This window comes from Strigops habroptila, chromosome 4 (genome assembly GCF_004027225.2).
Source record: "Strigops habroptila isolate Jane chromosome 4, bStrHab1.2.pri, whole genome shotgun sequence".
Classification (NCBI taxonomy): Eukaryota; Metazoa; Chordata; class Aves; order Psittaciformes; family Psittacidae; genus Strigops; species Strigops habroptila.
This window is the reverse complement of record NC_046358.1, coordinates 38,223,104-38,250,218: the sequence shown is the minus strand read 5'-3', so window position 1 is coordinate 38,250,218 and position 27,115 is coordinate 38,223,104. Positions and strand designations below refer to the sequence as shown.

The 27,115-nt window shown below is 36.1% G+C and overlaps 1 protein-coding gene across 13 annotated transcripts in view; it reads right to left on the bottom strand.

Moving 5' to 3' along the window:
* The window catches only part of RALGAPA1 (Ral GTPase activating protein catalytic subunit alpha 1), a 128,559-nt gene that overhangs the window by 67,297 nt on the left and 34,147 nt on the right, over positions 1-27,115 (bottom strand). For 5 of the 13 annotated variants that reach the window (XM_030481881.1, XM_030481876.1, XM_030481877.1 and 2 more), the window contains exons 14-25: positions 26,866-26,995; positions 25,871-26,108; positions 23,408-23,569; positions 19,056-19,196; positions 10,669-12,231; positions 8,653-8,777; positions 7,237-7,453; positions 5,886-6,062; positions 2,338-2,490; positions 681-874; positions 454-552; positions 186-341 (exon numbers count right to left, since the gene is read on the bottom strand). In XM_030481881.1, the coding sequence (XP_030337741.1) occupies positions 186-341; positions 454-552; positions 681-874; positions 2,338-2,490; positions 5,886-6,062; positions 7,237-7,453; positions 8,653-8,777; positions 10,669-12,231; positions 19,056-19,196; positions 23,408-23,569; positions 25,871-26,108; positions 26,866-26,995 (3,355 nt within the window). The remainder of the gene's footprint in view (positions 1-185; positions 342-453; positions 553-680; positions 875-2,337; positions 2,491-5,885; positions 6,063-7,236; positions 7,454-8,652; positions 8,778-10,668; positions 12,232-19,055; positions 19,197-23,407; positions 23,570-25,870; positions 26,109-26,865; positions 26,996-27,115) is intronic. The other 8 variants (XM_030481889.1, XM_030481886.1, XM_030481885.1 and 5 more) reach the window with 5 other exon arrangements.

Here is a 27,115-nt window from a genome sequence, read left to right as displayed (position 1 = left end):
ACAAACCGCATTTCTGATTACAACAAAAAACATTAAGGCAATTTATCAAAGTTTAAAAAAGTATCAGTCACATAACTGTTTTCAAATCAATTACTCAGCTGAAAATCCATTCAGTATTTCTGATAAAACAATTTTATTTTTAGTTATAAAATTTATATTAACCTGAATTTTGCAATTGAACTTACTTGATCAACATGAAGAAGTCCACAGTGCATGATATTGTAGAAATGAGTTAAAAAATCCCTGTTTGGAGAAACATCTTGTCTTCGCTTCATTGTCTTACAAATGAGTTTATAAGCGTGTAGCTTTCCCTGTTTGTATTTATCAGTCAGCATTGTTGCCTACAGTATTAGAATGATATTTATTATTAATAAATGAAAAAATTACATCAAAACCTCCTCTACACCTACATAAACTTTTATTTCTGTTTCACTATTTAGTGCTCAAATTTACCTTGAACAGCCACGGTGTTAGAATTCTCAGTGGTGGAATTAAAACTGGTGGAGATGGTGAAGTTAGGTTATCTGTTGAAATCCCAAGATTGTCTCTTATCTGCAATTATTAAAAACAAACAAATAAAAGATAAATATTTAAGGGACATACATAAGGTGTTGGGTTTTTTTCTTCTGAAGAATCTTGCCCTATCAGGTCAGGTTGGAGAAGAGGTTCAGTTCTTTTACCTTGGCCAGATTCTGCCACAGTTCACACAGGTAATCAAAAACCTGAGCATGAATCTCTGGATCCATGATGCTGTTGACATCTCCCAAAATTCCTAGCATTCGCCTCCACATCACAGTAGCAACATCTGCATGCCATCCTGTAAGTGTTCCCCCAGCCATCACGCTGCAACATTCTGAGGGGAATTCACTAGTTTCTGTAATGGAAGAAAAAAGTACGGTGAGACCTATCTCTCCAGAAAATGTAATAGTTATATCACAACTTTTCTTACATAGCTTTCTTAAAACCAAAAGGGAAAAAAAGATCCGGCTTTCAGAGTAAGATACTTCTTACCCATTCAGCCACTTCAATGCTGGATTTAACTATATGTCAATTATCAAACTCTGTAGAGGAAGAATTCTCCTGTGTCATATATTCTTTCCATAAATAGCATCTAAGGTCACTACTGGAGCCCTAATACGATCTGATGGACCTAGTAAGTCCACTCCTTTTCTAACTGCTGTCTTACATTCTTCGGAGTCAGTGAATGTCCAGAACTCCACTTGCCTGCTTCCATTTAAAATTACAATTCAAGTTTACATTTTTCCTAATAAAACGGAAACAGGATTTTCCTTAGAATCTATTAGGAATGTATTTTATTGCAAATTAAAGAGAAAGGTGAGAGTAAACTTGCCTCTGGCTGCTGTTCTTTAAGCAGTAAATTTATATGACTAGAGAGGCAACATTCAATAAGACAGCACCACAATCTAGCTTTCTCTACACATCGGTGTTATACGTATGAATGTTCTTTTTTATGTGGAAGACGAATAATCTAGTTTGTCCGTACAAAGAAAACTTTGATAGATTATGATGGCTAAAGTCTACTCAGCTCACACTTAATTAGCTAAACAGCCACACTCAGATTTTCTGCCCCTCTCAGATTTTCAAAACACCTCAGCATTTCCTGAGATTTTAGGAAAATCTTGCAGCTCCCACAGGCATACAAAATCAAAATTAAATCTGAACTCAGCCTAATCACATAGCCTCTTCTTTTGAACATGTGGACCACTGTGGTAGAGACACTAATGGTTTCTAGGCTGTAGATATCAAAGTGCAAAGCAAAATGATGATATTTCTGCCCATCAGTAGACTGCTTCAAGGAAAAGGGTCTGAAATACAGATCAGATATTCTTCTGTTTCCATGAGACCAAATATGGGAGAAAATGGGAACTTTGCATTTACAAAGTGAATGTAGTCTAGAATTCAATAGCTGTCATAGCTGAAGCAATTATAAATTTGTTTAAATATGAAAGCGAAATGAACCAAACTTCCAATGAGAAATCGTAACATTACTTTACAATTATGTCTTATTATTTATAAATCAATGATAAAACAATCCATGGCCATATACTAGGTTAATCTGCCATGACTCTAAGCATCAAAAAGAACAATTATAATTGTGTGGACTATTAATCCACTGCTAATAATTCCAATGAAATGCAAGATAAAATGCAAAAGGTTTTTGTTTGCGTTTAAAGGAAATCACGGTAATTAAATATTTTTTAAAGTGCAGACAAAACAGTCTTTTACAGGATTGTTTACAACTAATGTGATACTAGCTACTTCACTGTATTGCATTCAAAAGAAAGAAAGGTTTGTATTTTCTGTTCCAGATATTGCCTAGGTCATCTGGCGTCTGTAAAACAGAGTGGTGGAGCTTCTCATCCAGCTGCAGATCCTTCTGCTCAATATGATCTGCATGAAGAGTGGCAGGAGAGGGTGTCTGTGATCTGGATCCAAGAGCAGATTGGATTGGAGAAGCACTTTCAGAGCCTGCAAATGCAATTTTTAACAGTTACCTTAAAAGCCTTTTCTATTTTCTTGAGCTACTGAAATGTTGTCTAAACACAGCATTAAAAGAAAACTGAGCTACTTTTACGTATCAAATTGGGCCAAGAAAAGACAGAAAAACTGTAAGCAGATCTCCCTGCGAATGGTGCTCTGAAAGAAAACAAATTACATGCAGGACAGCTGAGAGATGAACATCAAAATCAGATAGGTAAATGGATTAACAGAGCTATAATTTAAAATGTGTTTGTTCTGCAGCACTTTCAGTGTTCTGTACAGTCAAATTTCTCTTCACATTCCCTCACCTAAATTACTCTCCAGCAATTTAAGCAGAAATTTTCCTGGAACAACTGCTTTTCCAGGTTTATGGATGCATAGAATCATAGAATAGTTAGGGTTGGAAAGGACCTTAAGATCACACAAGTTAATTTATAAATAAAAGCTCAAACCAGTAACTGACAATCTTTGATGCTTATGTGCCAATTGAGCTGAGAAAATCCATACAGAGGGGAAGTTCTGTATAGTTAGAGGAACATTATTTCCTCTAAGACAGGAAAATACAAGTGTTTGAATGGCAGTGGTGCAAAGGCATTTTTCCATAATCACCACTGAGCAACCTCTCTAGGCAACTATTTGGTCGCCTCTAGTGAGAGATCTGCAAAAAGGGAGTAGGTACTTGTACTTTTCTTCTGCACTGCCTTGGTTTCACTTCTCAAATTTGCCTAAAGAGCCTTATAAGAAGCCGAGTTTGGCCAGAACAGTCATATCACAGAAGAGAAGAAAAAAGATATTCAACACATAGTTCCCTACACGTCAGCATATGTTAAAATAGAAGAATTCAAACCTATTTATTTTTAGCTTTAGATAAATGTAACTGGGGCCCAAAAGTATTATGTATGAAGTTCAGTATTAGAGAGAAACTAAACTTTAGGGACAGAATGAAAAAGTGAGTCTCCTAAAATTGTAATTTTCCGAAATCATTGGCTGTGAAGTGCTCTTTCCTGTAAAGAGAAAAATTGTTTAAAGAACTTGACAGAAAACGTCAGTGTCATCAGAAGAGAAACTGTGGTAAACAACCTTAATCACTAAACTTCAAAGGTCTCTACCTGCTTTAAATGGCAAAGGCAATGAAGCTTTTGCCATCAATTTAAATCAACACCTCTATGCAGGAGAGATGGGCACTACTGCTTCACACACAGTTTCATGCTCTCTCCTCTTGCTACTGACCACTTGTTTTCCACATGCTTACAAAGATAATGTAAACTACATTTAAAAGATGTTCAAAGAAATCCTTCTCTTCCATTCTGCTCATTACGTGGGGATGGATGAAAGTAGATCAAGAGAAAGAGTGAGAAAGACTGATGGAGAGGAGGAAAAGTGAGGAAGACTGGGATAGAGAGGGAAAGAAAGGAAATGAGATGGAAAGAAAGAGTGGGGAGATCTTCATATGATGGAAGAGAATAATCAGAAATAATTACAGAAAATCTGCTGAACCTCTGGAGTCTTGTCAGAAGCACCAAAAGATACTCCAGCATATGTGGATCCAAATTTGACTGAGACTACATGGTTTCAACTTGTTCTAAGACTAGTAAACAACAATCAGTAGAAAACTCAATTGTGTGCTAAGAATATGAATAATGCCTATAAACCAAGAAGAACTCTTCCTTCCAAAAAACTTCAAAGCAAAACTATTTAGAAACATGTAGTTTTCTGAGGTTGAGTTTCTGCATGGATTTGCTGACGTCTAATATTGCGAATTCAAGCTGCAAGCCTCCCTGCCATGGGGCTCTGCATACATGCAATTTTCACTAGATAGCGGCATATCTTTTATAAAACTTCAAAGAAAATAATGTCCTTCTGTTTTCTTACATGGGGTGTGTGTGCCTGTATCTATATATATATATATATAGATATCAGACATTAAACAATGGACTCCAACATTGTTGGGGGCATGGAACAGTCATACGGAGACAGACAGTGTAATCGCACAATTCTTGCTTCTTCAGGAAGCCCAGCTAAATGCATGTGACACACAAAAGCTGCTTCTCTAAAACAGTGGTCCAAACAACAAGAAGAGACAGCCACAGAATCTCTCAATGGACAACTCAATCATTAATTGCAATCTTATTAATTCAATTATAGTGCAAACATAGACAAAAATACCAAACAGTAATGAGATTATTAACATATAAAAATGAACAGAAAAAGAATAGATTTTCTGTGAGGACTTTCAACAAGCACACAGCAAAGAGAAAATGAAGAGAACAAGTGCCAAGCTGAACATTGCTGAACAACAATGTACAAGAAAGCTAATACCATGCTGCTTTCAGCAGAAAGGCAATTTCAGAAAGTGAAATTGTGGCCGGGGAAGGAAAGATGTCTTTCAATATCTCTGAAAATGCAGAATTTGATTTCTCACAGAGAAGATGACACTATATGTAGGTATAAGCTTTCACAGGTAAATAGGTACTTGTTCCCAGGGTTCTAACAGGAATGGTAGTGCATACCAGTTATGGAACAAGCAGTATGAAATGACTAGGGACATCTTTACTTCTCATTTACAAATTCTGGCAAGAGACCATTCTTCCAAATACTCCTCAGAGAGGAAGATCCTCTCTTTCAGAAAGCCCATTCAATTTGGGTGAACTGCTTGGTGGATGTTAACCTAATTGTTATTCTCTCTTTCTCAAGAAACAGTAGCAGTTGGAAAGTAAACTGGTGGAGGCTCAAGCTCATCAACCGAGACTGTAAAACACTGCTTCCAGACAGGCTTACTTTTTCATGAAATCAACAGGGAAAGTAATAAGAAAAAAAAAAAATAAAGAAAGAATTCTTAAGTTACACAAATGGAAACTGATCTTACATGGCACAATAACTAACATTTTGCATAATAAAAGCTCCTCTCAGTTACACAACAAACAACACATAGAGAGGCTAAGACATACGTATATAAAAGAATCCCACGACACTTCAGCATGATACACTGATTTAAAAGAGCACTTTCAAAGCCTTCCAAGGAAAAAACTCTTGCCAAAAATTAGCCACTTGACTACTAGGAATAGAAGGACACTTGTAAGAGATCTGGTATGTTATGTGGTAAGAGTTTTCTCCCTGGTAATTGTATAGATTTTCTCATGAAAAATTTAAAATACATTTAGCATCAAGCCAGGGATCATACAGGTAATTAAATTAGACAAAGGTTTTCCACTTATATTACTTCACACATTACTTTTCAATAGCAATCAAAAAATAATTTAAATCCAAGAATCATGTTATATAGAATACAGATTCATTGCAGAAGCTGGAACTTGCATTCTTCAGGGTAGGTGGAAAATATCTGAAATAAATGCTTTTTTAAAAGTTTTTTTTAACTGCTTTACCAGTAATAGTTGCAGCTTCAGCAGACAATGGTTGCTGATTGAGACTACTTGTTTCTGAATCTATGTGGAGTGTAGTTAGACTGGCCACTTCTTGCTCCTCGGCACTCTGTTGCTGTCCTGAAATTGCATTGACGTCAGTGGAAGCTGGTGTCCCTGCCTCAGTGCCAAAGCTGAAATCTGTAAGAGGAAAGCATTGTAATAACTGAAAACCTAAAAATACCACTAATATAAAAAACAAAAACTCAGGATCTCCAAATTCCTCCATGGAAAACATGTATGTGCATCTCCTATGCTGCTAGCACACTGTTGCAAATTTACATAAAATGTAACAGTAGAAAGTAATTTACTATTATGAATATTCTTATTTCTGTCACAAAACTGTGACTGTACTTCTGGAGAAGACATTCCTATTGCATGTCCTGTATTCTGCTTAGTTGCTCTAAGTGCACCTACATGAGAATAAAGTACGAATAATGGAAACATGCATTAAGGAATTTACTTGCAAAACCTGTAAGCTGGAAGAAATATCGAAGTTGGTTGTTAAAACACTAACTTCAAACTAAAAATATAATGGCAAATGATATTCCAACAAATGTTTTTTTCAACACTAAAGAAAAAATGTCATGCTGAAACGTGGGTTTAAATATAATCATCTAGTTGCATAACATCTACATACCTAAAACTGTAATTTCTTCAATAAATTCTACCACGTAAACATTATTTCTTTCTTACACAATAAAGAAAGTCATAATTCCTGGCAACCATAATGATCTCTTCTGTTGAATAATGGTGCAAATGAATAAATGAAACAAATAAAAAGCATTATGTTATTACACAAAGCATACTAATTTTAACAAAGCATACTAATTTTACCATGATATTACACTTAGTATCTTGATTAATCTATAGCTACACAAAGACTGCTGTAAAAATATTAGAAAACCTTCTTCAAGTTTTACTTAAATGTTTTCAAAAGAATTAAAATAACTTCCAAAATAAGTAACTGTTCATTTTTATATTTTGCACAAAACAGATGGATACACTCCAGAGAGAAGACAACAGTGCTTTGTAACTTCTGTTCGCTACTGTTCTGCTTTTTGCACAGTAGTATTCCAGTGCTGTTTCGTTTAGTATACTAAAACCACAATAGCCTCTCTCAAGGACTCTGCTTGCTCCATTAACTTGTTAATGATTTCAGTGGGAAATCAAAATAAGCTCTCTTTACAGAAAACTGCTGGCATACAACTTCACAAAAAAAAAAAAAAGGCAGAAATAAATTTAAAAAAAAAGGGGGGGGGGAAGCAAGCAAGCAATAAGAAATACTATATTAATTTTGGAAAAATATACTTGCTTTCAAATTTGTGGCCATCATACTGGAAGGCGCTGAAGGAGTCAGAGTGGCTGTCTGAACTGATGAGGTCACTGCTGCCCGCGCTGGCAGGTGACGTCCATTCAGAAGGCACGCCTGGGTCGTCTATAGGACGCGTTTGGTTCTGTTTGTTCAATATATCAGGAAGGTCTTTAGGAACTTCCAGGCTGCCAGGACTGCTTCCTCTTCTTGTCACATTCTAAACAATAAAGAGACATAAGTTATCTTACGATCTTGGATGGTTTCTTTACATAAAATGGAAAAAGCAATCCCACATTTGCAAAGGTCAGAACGTAACAAACAGTTTAAAAGTACTTAAACCAGAAACTGTCATCACACTACATACATAGCTAAGACTTCCCAAAACCCCAAACAGGCAGCAGTAAGTGAAAAACATGTGTAGTTGCAGAATTTCATAAATATAGATTTTATCTGCAGAATGAATTTTTAGGCACATACCTTAAAAAGCTAGGGTTCAGACTAGCAAGTGCCACACATGTATTAGGGAAGACTTGAGAGAGAAAAATAGTAAAAAGTATACTATTTCCAGATTACACCTAAATCACTACAGAAAACTTGTTAGCCTTGGTTCCAGACACAAGCAGAAAAATATGTAAAGGAATTTTGTGTTTTCTGGCCTACAGACTACCATGCTATAAGCAAAAACTTAACGTACACCACAAGCAAATGAATTTACTAATTCATGCATTAATTTTCCTATGATTAAGCCAAAACCTTGGTATTGACTTGGACACCAAGGACAGCATATAGCAGAAATAAAGCACTTAGATTTCCACGTGCAAAAGTCAGGTGGTGTTCTATTTGGAGTCTTTTTTAAGGCTTTTTTTTTTTTTTTTTCAGATAGGTTTGCTTCAGATGGAAGAGAGATAAAAGTAGAAAAGCCATTTTATTAAAAATAATAATGTCCTTTCACACTATGCCCAGTTGCTTCTCTATTCTTTTACTACCCTACTACTAATTAGAGATCTACTCAGACTGACAAGCTTTTCATGACACAAGGTTTAGCATTCAATAGATATACCAACCTAAAACTAATCTTACTAAGTTGGTACTCTGTTTTAAGAGGACATATCTATTTGTGTGCTAGATTACAAAATCAGTGGCAGCTTAGAAGTATTTATTCAAACTTATCTTGGCTGGTTTTTGCCAAGCTGAATGAGACTATCCACCTGATAGATATCCACCTGATGCAGCAACTTCTGCATTGTTTCCACAATGAAGATTTAATAGATATGAAATCACAAATAGCATAAAATGGCATGAATCTAGGTCAAAGGCAAGGAAATACATTTTAGTGAACTCATTTATAACATTGCTGATGAGTTCACACATATACGCAGACTTACATATTGAAACATAGGAAGTTTAAAAGCTTACCAGTGCACTACCACTGCGGAGTCTCTCAGCTATAAATTCATCCATGAGGTCAGGAACATTTGTATTGTTACTGCCAATGTCACTATCAATAGGGTGCAGCTTTTGACTCATGTCCTCTCTATTAGCTAAAAGCGAATGAACAACTGTATATAGTAAAAAACACATCGAGACATTTCCAAAACAAAAGGTAACAAATGAAAAAAACCTGCTAATTAACAAAAATAAAAAAATTAAAATGGCCAAACATGCATTTTAAGAATTTCCCTCTTTTAAAGCAGATTCTACTTTAAGAATTAGTACAGCTTCTTCTTCCCACTAAGCAGGGGTTAGTCAATTTCCAGGACCACCTTTAAGAGCAAGAAGCTTACAGGTAAGCACTACTCAAAGTTGTTAATGCTTGCTTTAAGGATACAGCATATATTCTTCCTCCATATCATACGTAACAAATCCTAAAAATTTTATTAGATTCCTACAGGCTCCTTCATTGCATTCCTGATGAAAAACAATGTGGTGGAAAATGTAAAGTAGGTTGTAATATGTACTAATGACAAATGTCAATATGGCACTGTATACAGTTAGTATAAATAGTGCAAAGAAAATGTTTTATAATAAAATCACATGCTAGTTCATGGAATGAAAATTCAAACTCTGGATGGTCAATGGTTATGAACAAGTCAAGAAGTTCACTCATCTACCAGTGTTACATTTTCAATATAACTGTACAGTTCATATACAACTGTGTCATGATCTTCACCTTTAAATTCTTCAAGTTATTTCAGCTTATGTTTTCTCTGTAAGAATTTTTCCCTCAGTGTCATCTCTCATGAGATCACAGCATAGCTTATTCTAATAATGAGGCTCTGTTAACTGTTACAGATTTCAAATAAAAGGTACTTCTAAAATTAGCGCTTTCTAGATACCTCTTTTTCAGAAGTCTATACTCTGCAGAGAAGCAAATTACTTTTTTGAGACTCATGACAGTCCCGTTCTTCTGGTGCTATGCTTACAAAGACTGCCCTCAGGTGGCATTAACATCCCGATGCAGGATGCATTACAGAATTCTCTGTTAATCATGCTAGCATAACAATAGGAAAAAAAGAAAACCTACATTCCTGCTGAAAGTTATTTTCTTGTTCATTTAAGGTTTTGTGAACTAAGACAATGGATATTAGAGTGCCAGCGTTCTTTTTTGATCAGTCCACAGAGGTCTCATAGTTAGCAGGAGAAAGACTATTATCATGAGACCTTCATGAACACCCATGATTTCAAGAAAAAAGAAAGCAATGAAAGATGTTGCCAAGATGTAGCTGCATCAATTTTGATGAATGAATGTGGAAAGGTCTAGAGCATGTTTTGAAAAAGACCCAAACAAAAACCCTTATGATTAGACTCAGAGAACTGTCACAATCAAATCATTCCAGTAATAGGAGATTTTTGTTTCAGACCATTTTTTGAAAGTTATCTAAACTGACCTCCAAATGTAAATTTGAGGGACTTTTTTGGTTTGGAGGAGGAAAAGGAGGAAGAGGAGGAGGAAGAAGAAAACACACTAAATGAACCAGAAATACAATTAGTTCAACCTAGCTGGTTGAGCCAGGTCCTTCTGACAAACTACACTCAGAATAGAAAAGCACATTCGGATAAAATATGCATTTGTCAATCATTCAGTAGGCTGAATTTTAAGGCTCTGCATGGCAGATGAAAATTCAGAACTCCCACAGCTTAATCCTTTATTAGGTCATTTACTGTCTCTTCCTCTTCCCTAACTGATGGTCTTCAGCAGCAAAGAGGTTCAACCAAATATCTTGAAAAGGAAAATTAGTAATTTAAAGTATGTAAAAGTAACTTATGCTGGGAGAAAAAATCAGCTGGCTGTAGGCGCATGCATAACCAAACAGGGAAAGCAGTGATCATCCCAAAGCCTTTTGATTGCTTATCAGAGCTTGCTTCAGTTGCATTAAGCCAAACTGGTGCTGCCTTTCTCCTTTTGCGCTCTGCACACTTTTTAGTGCTCACCTGCAGCTTTCCTTCCAAAATAGCCCATTACATGACTGTACAGATCCCTCAGTGGAGCCTCTGCTGGCATTCTGTTCTGCCTCTGTGGGGAAACATTTGCCTTCGGCTTCGAAAGAGCATGTACAACAGTTTTATAAACACCACCTAGGGAGCCCTGCTGTTGTGCTGACTCCTGACCTGATGCTCTAAAGGTGCTACGATTATGGAACTGGTTAACTGCAATACCTTCTTTTTGCAACATGGCTGCTTGAGTTTCTGTAGATTCCTTAATTTGCTTGCTGCCAGCTGAAGCAGCATTGATCGCATCTAGAGGTCTATATATTCCAGGTCTAACCAGCTCCGTGACAGCTGATGAGCTAGTGCTTGCACTGGTACTGCTGTTGCTGCTACTGCTACCGCTACTACTGAAGCCACTGAGCTTACGAAGTCTTGCTTTCCAAGCAGCCTCTTTGCTCTCAAGAGGATTGTAAAATTGAACCGATTCTGTAGATGGCCTAAAAGTAACATGAACACTATTTCTTTTTTTAGTCGTTATTTTCATTATTTTGGCCCTATGAGTTACAGTTTCAGATATACTCCTTTTAGTTGGTGACAGTTTGCTTGTGCCTGTGATGTGAGGCATTTCAGGGTTAACTTGTGCTTTAGGAAGAATTTTCTTTGCATGCATGACATGCGAGTTGGTTACTTTTTCATTAAATTGGGCACTTTTATGCTTTTCAGCTACTGCTGCTTCCACAACTAAATCTACATCAGCTTCAGTGGCTGCTTGCCTGTACAGGTATCTCTTCCCTTCTTTGCTGCTAGGACTAGTTGACCCACGATCAAACATGCTTTCATATTGTTTATCAATATTTAACTGTCTGGCTTTATCGAGCACTTGGTTTCTTGTAAAAATGTCTACTTGAGCAGATGTGATAGTACTTATAAAGCCACTTTGGTTTTGTTCTAGGTGCAGTTCTGTGTTATCGTCTCTTTCTGTAACAGTGACACTATTCGTGCATTGACCGGTCTGATCTCTATGTTCTAATCCATCCAGTGGTAATCTATCATGCCTATTTACCGATGTATCAACTTCATGAGCAGAAGCCTCACATTTATCTATCTCAAAGTTACAGCAAAGTTCTTCTTTAAGATATTCTCTCAGAGAGGAAAGGAGGTCATCTTCACCTTCAAGGTCAACATATTGGCTTTGTTCAAAGGCTGTGTTTGCAAACTCTAACGGCCCTATTAAATGACAAAGATGGTCATAAATGCTATCCCCAACTTCCAAGGAGGACTCTCTGCTATTTGTATCAGTGGTATGGCTTTCAGTGGATCTATGCATTGAAGAGGTCTCAGTGGAACTCTGTAAGCTTGGCGCATGATGGGATGAATTGTCAATGACAGGAACTGCACCTTTGGCTCGTTCAACTGTGAACGGTTCCAGGATGTCAGAGGTGCTGCTGCTTCGTGGCAGTGGCTGTTCCTCATTTAAAGCACCAAAAACTTCACTTGGAGCATCCTCACTCTGTGAAAAATGTCTGACTCGAGGTGGACGTGGAAGAATTTGAGCATCATCAATGTCTGTAGGAAAAAAGTATATGTAACATGCACTAAAATTTACAGAGACAATATTTATTTACCACTACATCCTAATTAAGTGACTTTAAAAGCCAGTAAAGTCCAGAGCCTTGTTTTCTTAAGTACAACAAAAATACTTTTTCCAGTACTAGTGTTAAAAACACACGCACGTAATATCCAGAACAGAATGTAATATAAATGAGTTAGACCATCAGAACACAGTTTTAAATGTTAACATGCACGAGAACAAACAGTGAGACCATGGAACATTTGGAAATACAGTTAAAGCTAGGGCTGTGCCAATAAGTTCAATAATTCAACCAATATTTTTCCAGCTAGCTTGTTCAGAAAATGGTTACCTGGAATACAAATTAGCTTAACAGTAGTACCCTGAATGGAATTTACATTTTCAGAAAAATGCACAACTCCAAAGAGAAGTAAGTTTTCTGGAAAATCATTGTCTATTTAAGTGGCAAACTATTACTTTTTTATAATTTGTATGAATATATATAAATTACTGAAACATCACAAAGAATACTATCATACTATTATGAATATTATGGCATATGTAATATAGTGTATACCTAAAGACTAAAGTTTGTAAATGACAGGGAAGGGCTGGCGCTGTACAGAAAAGATGACTATACATAATGGATAATTTAAACATACATCCTTCTTCCCTAGAAGGATGTTTTGTCTTCCATATTCAAAATGCAAAACTAAATACTTAATGGAGGCTTACCTCCCCCTCTTCTTCCAGTTTTACTCAAGCAAATGTGATATTTATGAGAACTACCAAATTAAGGACTCTACTACTGAAAAACATCCTGCAGCCTCGGAACAGTTAACATTAGAGTAAAACCACTTTTGTTTAGGAAGAGACCAGAACATTTGTTACGACCCTTTAAATCAGTTACTTTGTCTCTGTTGAGACTGCTAATATGTTAGCATCAGTAAGAATCACAGTCAACTGTAATGAAAACTGCAGTTTCAACATGGACCCCTAGGAATTGTACAGAGGTATTTTCAGTCCTCTTCACATCATCCACCAAAATAAAGAACCTTCATGTTCTTTTTCAGTTTTCCTGATACATTATAGGAACACTACATACTATCAGATCCTCAGTGTAGGCAAGACTAAGTATCTCTTACAGACAATTCAACTAATTGGAAGAACTCACGCTATGCCTTGCAGTCTTTTTATGGGATAGGAACTTACCAGTAAGGTAAAAACAGCTTTCTCAATTTTTTGTTGGTTTCTTTTTGATAGAATCCTTTATCACCCAGACTTGGTTTTTACTACCTACCACTTACAAAAGTTGTAGATGTGCTTTTAAGGTTAGGAATAACAATAAAGAGCTTAAATGACCACCAACAGGAGTTACTTCCCCCAATAACCAGACTTACCTTGTTGTTCTATCTAGAAGGTTTATCTTCAGGATTGCAATGGTGAATTTACTTAAAATAAAATTTAAGCCCCTTTCCCTCCCCTAAATCTGTTACTGCCAAAATAAAGAAACTATGTTGAATTAAATTAAAAATATTTCACATCATTACTTCACGGATCTCTATACCTATTTCAGTAGTATTTAATAATGATAATCTGAAGTCACCTTAAAAACCTGTTTTAAAGTACTCAGACTTTTCTGAGAATGTTAGAGCTAGAGCTAAATTTTCTAATTTTCCTTCTGAGCAAAGCATATAAACCAAAGGAATGAGATATATCTGTACTTAAGTAAATGTATGTGTTGGAAGAAAATAGAAAGTGGTATTTCCATGCTCAATATTTCAGAGAAGTTAAAATTTGAAAATTAAAAGTTTGACCTGATTCTAAGTTTACTGAACTGTAAAGAAGCTATTAGACAGGAAACAGAGAGGTCTACACTGGAAAAAGAGAGTAGACATCCAAGCTATTTCAGAAAATAAATATGAACTGAAGCATCATAATATACGGCAGTTTATTATCCTTTTCCTCTTCAGCTTTGATAAGCAACAAATTTCTCATCATTGTTCTTGTTCAACTTATAGCTAACTATATGAATGAATACCCTTTGAAATGAAAGGTGTCTCTCTGTAGTTAGAACTTGCAAACTCTCTATTGACTTAGGCAGAGATTTACACAGGTTATATTTATATAGTCTCAAAGCTCTTTCTTACAGCCACAAAGGAAGTACCATAGGATTCAGTCACAAATATGCATGAAGATGTTACATATGAGATTAATACAAGTAACGATACACTGATCTCATCTTGACCCCTCAATATGCATCATTCATACCTTTTATAAATGCAACTTATCTAAAGCAGCAGTCTGAGGATTGCAAACTGTGCACACATGCAGTGATTATGATTTTCTAGGATGTTAAAAATTCCTGGATGGAGAATTTCAAATGCACGCCAAGCAGCTCCACACACTGAAATAAATTCAGATAGATTTATTTCAGTGTTGATCCAGTATTAATTTTAGGTGCTCATGTATGCATGACTAGCACATACAGGTACACAAACATTTTCAAACAGATGTGTAGTGCTTGTGCCAACAGAGATTTCTTTTTTGCAGAATGGAGGAAGAAATTAAGGAAATTAAAAATATACTGCTATTGCAATATCAGCACTGAAAATACAGGCAATATTTAAAAACCCAAACAGCTCCTTCACAACCAGGGCTCACCCTTGCACACACGTACACAGTCAAATTGGGACATCACCTGTTTCCTAAGGAGTCTTCACTAACTATACTGCACTTGTGCACCAGAAGGCTGTCTATCTGACACACCGCACATACTTAGGAGAAACGCTGGCCTGGTTCATAACATGTTAGAGTGAGGAAGATACTGAAATTGGTAGTTGTAGCCAATCTCACCCAATTACACCTTTCCTTAAAGCAACTTCACTTTCTCCTTTTCTGCTAGAAGGCAGAAAGAAAAGGTAGTTTTTCAGCATCAATTGGAAGACAGATATGCTAAATCAGAAACTCATGGAAAGACACATTCTGGCAAGACAGCATCAGTGCAAGTAGAAAATTCCCGTATAACGTTGGGACTGGATTTTATTTCACCATGGAAAGTAAGTTCAGAAAGTGGAGAAAAAAATAACATGGTTTGCTTCTCAGCTTTCATTTTGATTCTTTTATAAGACTACACTCATTCTATGAGTTTCTATGATTAAAAAATAACTACAGCCATAGTGATATTACAATTACGATTTCTTTAATATTTAATCTTAGTGATTACTTGGTGATTAGGGAGCAAGGTTGTAAAGGCATAATATATGTCTCCTTTTCATGTTAATACTTCTTTTGATTCTTTTAGTTCCAATGGATAAGGAAAAACCTCCCACCTGCAATTCGTTAGTCTGTCATTGTTGCCCACTGCTTCCAGGAATCTTGCCTACATCTCACAGACACTTTTTTTTTCACAAGTGGTCTTTTGTACCTGAAAATCCCCAACAGTTCCAGGAATGAATGTTTACTTTGCTAGTTACCCTATAAATGTGTAAGACTATATTTCCTACGATTCTAACATGGAAATACAGCATAATTTAGAAATTACATGAAGGAATAACAATCTTAGGAAAAGATCCTCTCTATCCATCCAGAGGGACCTTGACATGCTTGTGAGGTGGGCTGATGCCAACCTTATGAAGTTTAACCAAGCCAAGTGTAAGGTCCTACACCTGGGTCGGGGCAATCCCAGGCACTGCTACAGGCTGGGCAGAGAAGAGATTCAGAGCAGCCCTGCAGAAAAGGACCTGGGGGTGTTGGTTGACGAGAAGCTTAACATGGGTGGGCAGTGTGCGCTTGCAGCCCAGAAAGCCAACCGTATCCTGGGCTGCATCAAAAGAAGCGTGACCAGCAGGTCGAAGGAGGTGATCCTGCCCCTCTACTCTGCTCTCGTGAGACCTCACTTGGAGTACTGCGTACAGTTCTGGTGTCCTCAACACAAAAACGACATGGAGCTGTCGGAGCGAGTCCAGAGGAGGGCCACGAGGATGATAAGAGGGCTGGAGCACCTCCCGTATGAAGACAGGCTGAGAGAGTTGGGGCTGTTCAGCCTGGAGAAGAGAAGGCTGCGTGGAGACCTCAGAGCAGCCTTCCAGTATCTGAAGGGGGTCTACAAGGATGCTGGGGAGGGACTCTTCCTTAGGGACTGTAGTGGTAGGACAAGGGGTAATGGGTTCAAACTTAAACAGGGGAAGTTTAGATTAGATATAAGGAAGAAGTTCTTTACAGCGAGGGTGGTGAAGCACTGGAATGGGTTGCCCAGGGAGGTTGTGGATGCTCCATCCCTGGCGGTGTTCAAGGCCAGGTTGGACAGAGCCTTGAACCACGTGGTTTAGGGCAAGGTGTCCCTGCCCATGGCAGGGGGGTTGGAACTAGATGATCTTAAGGTCCTTTCCAACCCTTACGATTCTATGATTCTATGATTCTATGATGCTAGATGACTATATGTCTATATTGAGCTTCTGCAATAACTTTTGTTAACCTATTGACTGATCTTCAAGAAGAAAAATTATGTCTCAATAAGTAAGAGTGGGGTGTTCTTCCTTATTCTTGAAAATTAATACACTGTACTGTACATAAGGTAAAGGTTTTGGCATTAATGCTTTCTTTTGGACTACCTGTCAAGATTCCTCAGTGAGTCAATCTTTCAATGAGGAGTTTCATAGCTAAAAGTAGCTAAATACTACAATTTAAGATTAGGTTTTTCTATTCTTTTGGTATCATTTGACATATCCTCTCTTTTAAGCTGTGTTTGATCTGAAAGTCAGTTTGGATAACAGGGATATTCATATCATCATGAAATAAGAGTAAAGGCTCTCACAGCTAGCTAAACATTATTCGTTACCTAAATATGCTTATGATAGAGCATGTTATTTGGGAAGTAAATTGTTTCTACATCTGGACACAGAAGGCTTTCACAAAAGAATGTATTTATCATAAGAAGAAAAGGCAAGGAAAACAATAAAGCTCCATGTTTTAAAAAGAAAAGAGAGTGCACACAATAAAAAATGCAGAAAATTAAAAGAGCAAAGTGTATTCTGATTGGGCACATAGATTTTCCTTTACTCTGCTAGTTCCCCATTAACAACTTAGTTTGCTTCACTAGAGCTTTTTCATTTCCTGGCAGCGTTCAAGATTCTTAGGCACAACATGAAGCTGTTTCAACACTCATCTGTTTGAGAAGATAGCAAAACCAGGAAGCACCTAAGACTTTTTTTATGTTAGAAGTGCGAAGGTCTGTAAAATTATTTCACTTTCAAGACTTACAGTCAAGCAGTTTCTGCATTGGATGAGTATCAACAGAAAGGGTAATAGCAAAAGAGCCATCAGGTTTGGCACGCATTAGGAACAAGATGCAAGCCAGAACTTTTCAGAAACATGTATGACAAAATTGACTGCAAAAGCACTTTTGCCTTCTTTAAGACAGGATAATTAAGTATCAGTGACTATATAACAAAATAATAGTTCACTGCGAAAGCTCATTCCCTTCTGCAAGTGCTCCTGAGATTTTCATTCCTATCAAAAAATCCATCTTCTAAGCTACAGTAATTTATATCTCAGAAGATATATTCTTTGTGCTCATATGTTTATTTATTACATATCATTAGTATTTTATTATTCTTAATTTCTGGTGTCAAAATATGCATCCAAATACTTTAAAATTTTTCACTGTGAAAGTCTGATTGATGTCTCTAGAGTGGGTTCTTCAAACTTTCCTAATTCTCCACTTATGTTTTTGATTGAATACTACGGCACCAAGTTTCTGTTTCACAACAAGACAACTTAATTTTGGCACAAAATACATTTATGAAAATACAGTTCTTAGTACTTCTTGGGTATCAAAGGTGGAAAAGAAAAAAAAAACCCCAAACTATCTTCCATTAAAAAAATACTGCCATTAAGTCCTTACATTTGTACACAGATTTGACTATATATATAGTCCTCCCGCTGTGATTTGTTTTCACTCACTGAGACAAACGCATAATATGACTATCAGCGTCACATAATACTAATTTACACCTATGTAATAGCTGGAGCACAGGAAAATAACAACTCTAACTGTAAACTTTCATGCATACATTTTTAAAATCTGTGCTAATTCCAATTGTTGAAGCTATTTGTTCAAAGAAAATTATCCAAAGAAAGCTACTGTAAAACTTCTGGCCAACCATGCTGCTGGACCAAAGAACATTGAGAAAAATTACAATTCTGTGAAAAATGGATCTGTTGGAAAACAACACCAAAGCACAGCATTTCAGAATTTCAAACTGTATAGACTCATAAATGTTTTTATAAATTCATGAAAAAAGGCATATGGTATCATATAATACACTTTACAGTATACTTCAGACATTCTTTTTTCATGGGAGCTAAAGTATATCATTATCATGGTTGTCTGCACATCTATGACACTGAACTAAAAAATTTACATAGAAAGATGTAAAAGGCAAATCAAAGTAAAATTATATTCTTCCTTTCCCTCCCTCCCTCCCTCACCACACATAAAAACTTCAGGTTAGTTGTACTTTCTGGTAGACAGATGCTATGTTACTGCTTACCAATTAGTTGAAAAAGCAAGAGGTTTCTCCAATTTTCACTTTTATGATAGTAAACATTGGCACAGCACTAACTTCTAACAGTTCCAGAATGAATTGCAAAATAGCATGGTATTTTACATAACTCAAAACATTCATTCTTAATCTCTTCCCCTCTCCCCCCATCCCCCAAGTATTCTTTGAAAAATGTAATGATTTAGCAGAATTTGAAAGCAGAAGGTTTAAAAAAGTGATAAAGGGGGTGCAGAAATTAGCAGAGGTGGCACTACCTGAAAGCTCATCAGAAAGGGGAGTGAGAACAATATCAGGCAAGAAGGGTTTGGAAGTATGGATCAGAACAGGAGCACTTTTAGCACTGCGTATATAGGCCGATGGCAGAGCACATTCACCAATGGATCGGCTTCTCATGGCTTTAAAAAGGAAAAGAAAGAAGTGGGGAAGGAAAAAAGAAGAGTGACTATAATGAAAGGCTTGTGTCACAGAAAAAGCAGCAACAGAGAAAACAAAGATAAAAAGGAAGAAAATTCAAAAATTAAAACATTTCAGCACGGCAGATATTGGCAGAGCTGTAAGAAAGAAAAAAAATCAGTGGACACATAAGACATTTAGAGTTTTTAACTTTTATGTAAAGCAGCAACAATGCCTTTATTATGACGATCACAGAGATTTTGCATTCAAAAATCAAGAAACTAATTAACAAGTTTTTTCCCATTGCATCAGGGGTTGAAAAATCAAAGTCACTCCACAAGCACTCAGAACTTGAATTTTTTTTAACGAAAAAGCAACTTACACTACATCTGCATTTTTACTAGTTTCCTTTGGCTTACTCCTGAAAAAGCATCTCTGAATTTTACACATACCCATACTCTTGAATTCGTGATTCTCCAAAAGAGATTCAAAATCATAAGGAGAAAATGACCAGTTCTGTGTGGAGAAATTTGCAATACAACTTGTTATAGTTCCACATTAAAAATGAAGTGACTCAAGTGAAATGGTTTGATGACAAAAAGCATTAAATTGTTTCTTATCCACCAGGTCTGGCTTTTAGTTGATATTGCACAAATCTTGCTAAACTGATCCTAACTCACATTTTCACATCTCACATCCTGCCGACAGCCCTACAGAATGGAAAACTTATGTAAGAATTGTGGCATCAGGATCAGGGTTATATCTGCAGCTTTCCTAATAAATTTTAAATGAATCTTTGTAACATTTACCTTCCTTTGTTAAAGTAAGACATAGCAAGAATTGATACTGCATTCAATCTCAAAGTACACTTGAAGTTCTTCAAAAAGTAATATTCATCGTTTCAATCAGCTTCCTTTTCAAACTGTTGGAAATTTGATATCTTGTTTTAAAATAGTTGCTGATAAAGTTCTTTTAAGGAAATTTCAGTGCATCTTACCTAAATATTGTCAGTGCAATATTTAATCAGTCTCTGAACTTTTCTATATCTGTTTTCAAAACAACACGGAATATAGACTTAAAATCTTAGTGCTCCTGATCTGTATGGGAATCAGAAGTATTGAATGGAGTGCAGTGAAAAGTTGAGCACACCACACTTCTAAATCAGGTTAAAGAATTGTCCCTAACAGCAACATGCAGATAACTTGTGTAGGTCAACGTACAGAGAGCAGAAAACACACTTGACAAATGCAGCACAACTTAAGCAGAGTCTTAACATTAGTTTGGAAAAAAAAAAAATCAGAAAGACAGACGTTTTAAGACTGAAGCAATTTTTGATTAAACTTAGTTTATAAGACAGAAAACAATTTCTTTTTTTTAAAGGCAATTACGTGTAAGGCTTTAACATCTCTGTTTAAGAGATACAATAATATAATTCAGAATACAGTGATAGGTGCATTACATTCATCATTGTGCCATCTTAAAATGAATGTAGACAAGAGAAAAAATAACATGCTACATAGTAAATCTTAAGGGTCTTTCACAACCTAAATGACTCTACGATTCTAAATAAATCAAGCTTTTGAGATTGGATACTGTGTGGATTACAAACCTTAACATAAAGTGTCCCTTGTAATTTGACTGGATCTTTTCCAACATATTACATTAACAGTAGCAAGGGGGGTGGGGGGCAGAGCAACTAATTTACAAATTAGAAGGTAGAAATTTTACAGAAACTTTTGAAGGAAAAATTACAGTGTATTACTATTGAAAGATGATGTAAAAGGAAAACGTTATCTCAGTAAATTATTATTTTAAGTAAGATGCATTACATTCAATTAAGTAGTTAAGTAGAGGCAGACTTACTACCAGAATGCAGACTAGATATTTGACAGTATATAACCTTCCACTGTTATCTATAGACAAAAGCAGAACAATAGATTAGTAAATTCTTTCTGATCTGATATTTTTATAGGACCAGAATCTGCTGCCTAAGCCACAAATTCTCTATCTAGCCCTACAGAAGATTTTTCAACCCATATGCATACCATGTTTAAAGGTCCTTTTCCAAAAATTACTTTACATAAGTTCAGGCTAAAAATGTACACACTGCATATCAGAAAAGCTGTGATTTTTATTTGAGTAACGCACACATACACACATATTTGGTGCAGCAATAAATGTGTGTTGGCATGAGGATGGCTCAAAAAAGAGGCGCACAGATGTACACAATATGTGTACAACAAAATAGATGAAAAAGAAACTCCAGCTTCTTCTTACCATAAAATATTCAACATGCATATCCCCCCTACTCAGATAAAAGAATGTATTACTCATGATCAAAGGAAATATACTACATATCAGATATCATGCAACATATCTGAGGTCTGACACAATTGCAGAATTAGCTGTGGAGCTAAGGTTAAACTAAAGGAGAAGATCTGCCCAGCTAAATGCTCTATAGAAAATTTTACTTATTGTGACTATAAACTACTGTTTTTAATATGTGACCATGTGATAACTGGCACAGATTAAGGAGCAGCTCTTTTAGCAGACCTGAGAGACAACAACAAGCAACTGTTTGCAGACAGTTAAGAGATACGCTTTTGTAACATATTCTTCAGAAACATTTGTCAAAAACTGAGGAGTTTGGGATTCTGACTCTGGCAACTCTTTTGGGGCTTTTCATCTTTTAAAATCGTCCTACTAATGCTGTGATGCTTGTCCACAGATGGTATTCTAAAATATGAATAGAGCTGAAATTTTAACTGGTTACAATAATAAAAACTTGGCTTATTAATATCAAATATGTAAGATAATTGGAGGAAAGGAACAAAACCATGGAAGCTAAAGTACAATGAAACTAAAATCAGATTAGTTTGCTGCTAACGAGGTCAATATACAGCTTGATTAGGATAAATCTCAGTCATTTTAGGGCTAACATCATACAAATAGCCATCTTTCAAATAGCAGCAAAACAAAATCATTAATAAATTGACCAAACTACATAACCTTCTGACAGAATGTCTGAAATATTAACAATTTGGGAAGAAGAAATTTTAACATGAGCTTTACCTTGTTAAGACAATTAAGATTTAAAACAAAAACACCGCAACAGTTAATCACAGACTATCTACAGAGAAGCAGAAATTACATTTAAAGTATCTGTGGTCCATAAAGAAAACTAGCCAAACTAAGTGCTTTCAGCTTCAGATACAGCAAAAGCTGTATAGCATTTGAATGAATGAAAAAGACAGGAAATTTTTGAGTAGTGACTATTTTCTCAGATGTCTATACTGCTTATAGAACAATTAACTCTCCCACATCAAACAAAAGCCTCACAAGAAAACATTTTTTAAAAGCAGAATGTTGAATAAAAACCTCTGCGACTCGAAAAAATTAATTGTAAATATTTTTGGGGAAAAAAAAGAGACAATGTTCATTTCTGAAAAGCTAACACAATTATATATTCAACTGCCAATACGCATCTCCAGGTTTTAAAACTGTGTCACAATGTACTTGCTTCCAAGAAGTATCAGTGAAGCAACAACACACAATGACTGAAGCCACTACGGTTACAGAGATAGCAAAAAAGCAAGAGATATTCTTTAAAAGGTGGTTCTTTTAAATAAAAAAGCTTAACTTTCCTTCACATAAGGAATAGCACTGGGATCAGCAAGATGAGACAACAGACTAAAGAAATTTGTAGTCCAGTTCCTGTTAAGATACTCTAAGCAAATCATACGAACATAAGTAGTCTTGAGCAATCCACCTAAAGCACTGTTTAGCATCACTCATTTCTAACACACCAAAGAGTATCTGCAAGTAATAAAGTTGAGAAATAGATGACTTCAGAAATGGACAACTGCATGCATTTCTGTCAATCTTTCATTAATGTTTTCATAAAGATTCAGAGTATAGTAAAACCACATTTTATAAACTATGCAGACATATACATATTTCTCACACTTTTCTTTACACAGCTGAAAAATACTCAACCTATTTTGTGCACAGTCCATGAAAACACGCTCTTAAAAAGCCTTCTATTACCCACCTATCCATACCATTGCTCAAACCATTCCAGCTTTTTCTTTTTCACATACATACAACAGTATTATTTTTCCAATCCAGCTTAAGTATTTTTGCTACAGAAGTCAGTTACTAATTCCTTACCCTTTCTCAAATGTCATTTATATCAGCTTTTACAGATACATACCAACTGTTTTCTGCCGTACTATGCTCCTTGCCTTTTCTGTTCCTGGAGACCCAGTGGTTGTAGCACTGCGCTGTCTCATTGGTGCTTGTCCAGGCTGATCACGGCTCCAGCCTCTAGAAAAGGACTTATCAACGGAAGATTTTGGGAATTCATGCCCGACTCCTGCAAAAGACGATTTGCAGATCTATTCACTTCCACTCTGGCATCACCACCTACTTGTAGTTAAGTTCTTTTGAAAAGTTTTAAAGCTGGACAGAATAAATTATAGTATCAAAACAAGTATGATTTCAAATCTACACATCTCATTACTGGTTTTTAAACATATAAACCCACTAGCCAGCATTAACACTGAGGGATACCCAAACTTTTTTAGAAGTGTTGGTGCTATTAAACTATTGTGATTTTCTTTGCTGACCAGTCAAGTGCAAAACCACAAGAAAGCTGGGTTTATAAAGGCTGTAGCCTGTTTAAACATGTAGCTATAGAAATTTTTCCTTTGCTGTTCCTGTTAGACAAGACACACGAAATCATACATTATAGACCATTTATATTGCGGGGTTTTTTTCTAAATGGTTTGGTGTCATTTGAGGAACATGAAATAAAGATGATAAAATGTTTTAACACGAAATGCAAGAGCAAAAACACTGGATGAGAGGCTCAGAGAACAAGGTTCTTTGGAAATTCACAAAAAAATACTATATTAAGATTAAGAAAACATAGAACAAATTCAGATTTGACATTTATATTGAAGTAAATAAAGCTCATATGAGGAAGTATCAAAACCCACTGTATATAAAAAAAGTGAACTAAAGAATATGTGCAATGTATTTCCTCATCCACACTGAACTCATATAGTCCAAAATCAAATTTGATAAACAATTAATCACTGTAAGTGCATCTTCTTGGAAAGTTAGCCCAAGTACAACTTGTTCATTATTATTAGCAAATGAACAGGGCCAAAGAAATCTGGCATAATGTGTATTATACTTGTTACTTCCAAAGCTGGATTAAACTCTGCAGCTCACATTGAACAACAGAGGCTTTCTGAAACTCTTATTACTAAAGACTAACATAAACTCCTGTCATGTGGCTCTGCGTGGGGGATATGGCTGATTCAAAATGTTTTTTAAGCCTATATTCAAATAACTATACACATTCTTATCCAATATCAGACTTAAAAAACAAAAAAACCCAAAAAAAAACCCCCCCAAAAAACCCAACAAAAAACCCGAAAAAATGCAACAACAAAGAACCTAACAAAAAAAAAACCCACCCAAATGAAACAGCACAACCTTTGTCTTTTGCAAGAAAAATAAGCAAGCTTTATAGTAGGAAAACAAAGATGTATGGTCTGGAACAACCTCTCAGGGTCAACTACAGAAAAATGTATTTTTGTCCAGTTGTCATGCACCAGAAGAACAAGAGTGTGAATAACGCCTCTGTCCAAGATGAGCAAAATTAGGAACACCCTCTTTAAGAGAGGGAATCGACATCAATTACTCCTCACTGGCAAACTCAAGGATACTAGTAGGAAGTCTCTTCCCCAAGGTTTAACTGGAGAACCACATCAATCAGAATACAGAAGGATAAACAGTAGAATAAAACTTTCTTCCCATCTTACTCACCCTAAATATAATCCTGTCTCTCTGTTACATCTCAAAGTACTTTTTAAAGGAGACCGGTATCATTACTGATTTTTTACAAAAGTGGAAAAAAAGTCAGAGGTGATTGTTAGTAGTCCCATGCAGAAAGTCAGTCTCTGATCTGGGAAGAGAATCCAGGTTTTGCATGTCTCAATCCAGCCCTCTATCCAGGACCTCCTGTCCCTTACCAACTCCAGAACTGTGCCATTATAAGCAAGTAGCCACCTCCTCTCCCCATATTATGTCCTGCACAGTATTTTCTGCATTGTTTAGGAATCAATTAAAAAACTGGTACCATTCATATGGATTTTTAAGAGTATCCTTCCTCTTAAATAATCCAACAAGATCACTTAAAGCAAAACCTGTCTTCACCATGGCTTAGTGATGAATTAGTATCCAAACAAAACTATGCTCACTTTATGTTTAATCTTGGATTTCAGGATCAATATTCCAATGGTGCTTGCAACAGTCACTTGCTAGCTAGCTAACTTTTGCCAGATGTGTAATTTCTGTTACTTTCAAGAAGTTATGATTGGGACTCAACTATTTAATTGCTCTGATAAAACGAGAAAGGCATAACCCACTACAGTGCAACATTTTAGGTTAAACTCAACATGCCTTTAAAAAATATATTCCATATATGCCTATTGCAGGTCTGAATCTTAACATGAGAATTTTGTGGTGGTTCTAAAAAGCAGCTTTATCATAACGAAACTGGGTTATTTAGGTATACTAAAAAGGCTAGACCAAAATTATGCTGTACCCAACATCTCATTACCCCAGCCCAAATTGAAATGATGTGTATACAGTGTTGTCTTACCTTTGCCTTTATGTTTTTTCTGCTTCTGTTCACTTAATTTATCCAATGGCAGGTCACTGAGGTCCAGGCTGTACAAGTTTCTAGCTAATACTTTAGTTAGTGTCTCCATTGTCAGTGACCACTCAGTGGCGAGCTCTTCCCAATATGTCAGTGATGACATTACAGACAGCAAGTCATCCCAAAGTTCTCGAGAGATGTACACATTTAGATTCGCTTTGATCCAAGCTACTATAAGAGTCTAAAAGAATAAAGTGAGAAAAATTGGGTTCTGAACATAAGATGTCAACATTCAATTGCTACTGCTTAAAGCTTCCAACGCCACAGAAATTTCTGTGTAATCCTGACATTCATTTCATCACCAATACACTCAAACTTCTCATGAATTAGCAAATGTTATGTTAACATGGGCTTCTGACCTAGATACAGAAACAACTGACTCATGAAAGATCTTTCGGTATCTTACAAGTTCTGCCAGAGAGTTTTGAAATACTGTCCTCAACTAGTTCTCATCACATTCATATCTTGTGTCTCCTTTTTTTTTCCTACTGAAGAATCTGGATACTTTAGAGATGCTATTTACAGAGAAGCCACCACAACAATACTCTGCAGCTATGAACTTTGAAAGGATCTGCTACAGCTTACTGTAAGGAATAACAAAATCAGTTGGTTAGGCACAGATGGCACAGAACATTTTGTGCTGACCTGAGTTAATTTTGCAATGGAAGCAGGCTAAAACTGCACACAATGACAGTTATCCCAACTCAACTAAAGGACAGCAATCTTTTAATTTCACAGTACCCCAAAACCTGTTGTCTTAGTGTCATTCCATATACGACAGAAAGTAATAAATGTAGCCAGCTCTTTAACCCACACCATTCACATTATCTGGGCAACATAATCAATGATGTAAGATGACAAACCAGCCAACAGTGGTGCATCTAATCTCTTAGTCAAAATTAAGTTGAATTAATCAGAGTGAATTTATGTTTAATTGCCTGGAAAAGAGGTCCTGCAAGTCTTCCAGCTAAAGTAGAGTTTTTTCTTCCTTGGTACTGCAAGAAAGTTTGGGGTGGTATCTTCAGCACAGATTCAGTAACCCTGAGCAGCACAAGTAGCATCTGTTCCCTACAAAACACAAAAAAAAAAATTAGAGTTACCATTTTGTTATACTTCTGTATATACCAGTATACTTTTAAAGATAATAACCAAACTTGATTTGTTCAAATACATTCCAAACAGGACACA